Source organism: Wolffia australiana, chromosome 15, assembly GCF_029677425.1.
Source record: "Wolffia australiana isolate 7733 chromosome 15, ASM2967742v1".
Lineage (NCBI taxonomy): Eukaryota > Viridiplantae > Streptophyta > Magnoliopsida > Alismatales > Araceae > Wolffia > Wolffia australiana.
In genome coordinates, this window is record NC_135849.1 from 10,173,962 (window position 1) to 10,177,774 (window position 3,813).

Here is a 3,813-nt window from a genome sequence, read left to right on the forward strand (position 1 = left end):
ACCACGATGAATGATTTGGAGAGTGATAGAAATGACTAGACAACAACTTTCTTTGACTCTGGGGTCAACGACATACTAGGGTCTTTGCCCAGTCCCCATCTTCCTCTTTAGGTGAACCGGACCGGATAGGCATCGGCCTTTGTCAAGTCTGTCACGGTGTTAGTGGGCCTTGGCTTGGCCCAACAATTACCAAGCCGTCATGTCGAAGGAATCTTCGCCGCTTCCGAAGATCACATGGCGTAGCACAACTGGACAAGAACAGGACTGAAGAGATGAGACTCGTTGGATTAGGCTTTCATCCCCTCCGGAGCAGGATTACTGCTGTTTCCTGTGAAAGATCTTTCTTACAATAGAAAAACTCCTCGCCAATCTTTAGCGGTCTTTTGCCTCTCTTTTCATCGCTTTTTACTCCCTCCGTCCACCTCCCCTGCACCACAAAACGTGCATGGCTCACCCCTGAAGATCGTAGGACCTTCGCCTTTCATCTCTCCTACTTTGAAACGCTTTCCTTCCTGTTCTTGGCTGGCAATGGCTGGTAGCTACTCAGACAGCGATAGAGAGAGAGAGAAGAAAAAGAGAGTAGATAGGCTCGCAATCTATGAACAGACGAGGACAAGGAAGTACAGGAGGCGGGGGGGGGGAGAGAGGGGGGAGGCACCGAAGGGCGATATCTAGCCGGGGAAAGCAACGTCTCTTTGCCTCTCTTCCAACCGAAACAACTCGGCAAAGACAAACGACAGTAAAAATCTGTGGGGGATGAACTGCGCGTTTGGTGAGGGGAGAGAGATTGGCGAAGACGGAGGTTAGCGGCTAAACTTAAGAAGAGGCGACACAGCAGGGCTCCCAGAAGAAGAGCGGGCGGCGATTATCGCTGCACCTTCGCAATTGACGTAGCAGGTCTCCTCTGTTCATCGTCCCCTTGGACGTGAAGTAGAGCTTCTCCGGAGCGTGGCTCTTTAGCGCCTCGTCCGCGCTTACCGCCGGGGGGGCGATTTTCTCTACCCACGCGACCTCGCCGTCGATCTGCGGCGTGCTCAGCTTAACCTCCGCTACTTCCTCTGCCTCTTCGTCTTTTATCTCCTCCTCGGTGGCACAGCGGGGGAGTTGCTCGATCTCCGCGAGCGGAGGCCCGTTGGGGTAGATTTCTTCTGCGGTGGTGTCTATGAAGGAGAGAAGTAGCCGGCCGTTGCACCGCTGGACGTGGAGATAGTTCTGCGACGGAACGGGGACGGCCTCCACGACGAGGCGGCCGTCCAGGCGGCGCCGTCGCATGCTAAAGCACGGGCCGTCTCGACGGCAGATTGAAGTGAGAGGGGGAGGGAAGGAGCGCACAGGAGACCTGCCGCTCGAGCAGTGATAATTCACCGCCGCCGGCTCTTTTCTCCTCGCCGGCGGTGGCGGCACCTCTTCTTCCTCCTCCTTGACCTCTTCGTCGACGGAGGTAATGGTCTGGCGGGGGTAATCGTCGTCGTCGTAGTCGTCGTCCATGGCGGAGAAGAGCATCTCGTCGGAGCCGGTCTCCGAGCCGAGGCTCTCTGTGCACATCTCGAGGCTCTTCTGGCTCAGAGAGTGCGCCGAGTGGCGAAGAAGAGGGTGGACGTAAGCGGGCCATGTGTCAAAATCGCCGCCGTTCATCGACGGGGAGGGGCCGCGAGAGCCCTCTCCGAGCCCGTCTAAGGCGAAGGAAGAGTACTTTTCTGACACGAAAAACGACATGATAGGGGAGAAAGAGGGGAGAGAAAGACGCGAGCTTTGCGCGAGGATCCGGCCAAGAGAGGGATCGGAGGCAGGCGTTGAGTACCAAGTATGACTGCGGCGGCATGCAACAGTGCCACGAGGTTTCGGAGAAGGAAAGCTCTTTCTTTGCGTTGATGAGAAGTGGTAAGTAGATAGAGGGGTGGTATTTATAGGCGCCGGCCCGTTTCCTCTCTCCCAGCCATCCATCACTCTCTCTCTCTTTCCTTCATCTTTCCCACGCTCGGGGCCCCCCTCCAACGTTCATTACTCGAGAAGAGCTCTAAGCCAGGACAATATACCTTTCATGTCGTCAGCAGCGCTCTCCACAGCTGCACCCACCATCTCTCTCTCTCTCTCTATAACGTGCTGGAGAAAGAAGCGCTATTCTTTCCACCTTAGTCCCCACCGTGCGGTCTTCGGCTGGTTCACTACAATGTCTCGGTTTTAAACGCAGTGTGAGTGAATCTTCGGCGTCTTGCGATCAGAGAGCAGGCCCTGATGGATGAAAAAGGGGAGGGGAAAAGGCCCCGCTTAGCTCCAGTGCGGTGCTCGCTTTTCCGTTTCCTGCCAAGAACTCTTCGTCTTTCCCGCGTCTCCCCATCAGCCACACAATTTATCGTCCCACGAATTTGAGAAATAACCCCGAAAATAAGCCGCCATCGGTGCCACGCCAATCCTGAATTCCCTCTGCGGAATGCTCATCTACTCGGCGGCGGAAAGCGCCCCTCTCAAAAGCCCCCCACCGTCTGCCTTACCAGTCTAAACCAGTAAACTAACCGCGTCCCCATCATTCGTGGACTCTGCACTATACCCTCTCCCCCCCCCTGCCTCTCTCTCTCTCTACCTTTCTTTCCCTTTATCTTTATTTCTATCTTTCTCTTTCTGTATCTCTCTCCCTCCCCTCTCTCTCTTTCTAACTCTCTTTCCCTCTCTCTCTGTATCTTTCTATATCTCTCTCTTTGTCTATATCTCTATTTCAATATCTGTTTTTATCTTTCTCTTTCTCTCTCTGTCTTTATCTTTCTATCTCTTTTCTATCTATATCTTTATCTTTTTATCTATCTCTCTCTATATCTCTATCTGTCTTTTCTATCTCTCTCTCCTCTCTCTCTATTTCTCTGTCTTATCTATCAATCTCTCTCTCTCTAATTCTCTACGTCTTTTCTCTCTCTCTTCTCTCTATTTCTCTGTCTTATCTATCTATCTATCTTTTTTTTATATAAAAATAAATTTAATAATGTGAACGTTCAAGTACATTGTTTTAGGTGCCCTTGGGCAAACACCACTTGTATGAGAGTTAGCTCCGGTGAGCATGTGACTTGAAGAGCATTGAGGTGTTGACAAGCATTGATGTGAGGCATAGTTGACAGCTTGGTTGATGCTCCATCTATCTATCTATCTATCTTCGCTTTCTCTCTCTCTCTATTTTTCTATGTCTTATCTATTTTTATATGTATTATCTATCTATCTATCTTCTCTCTCTCTCTATTTTTCTATGTCTTATCTATTTTTATATGTCTTATCTATCTATCTATCTTCTCTCTCTCTCTATTTTTCTATGTCTAATCTATCTATCTATCTATCTATTTATCTATCTATCTATCTTCTATCTCTCTCTCTATTTTTCTATGTCTTATCTATCTATCTATCTATCTATATATGTATATATATCTTCTCTCTCTCTATTTTCTGTCTTATCTATCTGTCGATCTGTATATCTCCTCTCTCTCTCTCTCTATTTTCCTATGTCTTATCTATCTATCATTTTTCTATGTCTTATCTGTCTATCTATCTATTTTTCTATGCCGTATCTATCTATCTATCTTCTCTCTCTCTCTATATATATTTTTCTATGTCTTATCTATCTATCTATCTTCTCTCTCTCTATTTTTCTGTCTTATCTATCTATCTATCTATAAATGTATATATATCTTCTCTCTCTATTTTTCTATGTCTTATCTATCTGTCTATCTGTCGATCTGTATATCTTCTCTCACTCTCTCTCTCCCTTTATTTTTCTATGTCTTATCGCTCTGTCTATCTGTCGATCTGTCTATCTTCTCTCTCTCTCTCTAT

The 3,813-nt window shown here is 48.1% G+C and overlaps 1 protein-coding gene across 1 annotated transcript; it reads right to left on the reverse strand.

Annotated features, from left to right (window-relative positions):
• Window positions 1–564: 564 nt before the first annotated feature.
• Window positions 565–2,286, reverse strand: LOC144713182 (uncharacterized). Its single transcript, XM_078587694.1, has one exon. The coding sequence runs from the start codon at window positions 1,942–1,944 to the stop codon at window positions 817–819; it is 1,128 nt and encodes a 375-aa protein (XP_078443820.1). The 5' UTR covers window positions 1,945–2,286; the 3' UTR covers window positions 565–816.
• Window positions 2,287–3,813: the final 1,527 nt, after the last annotated feature.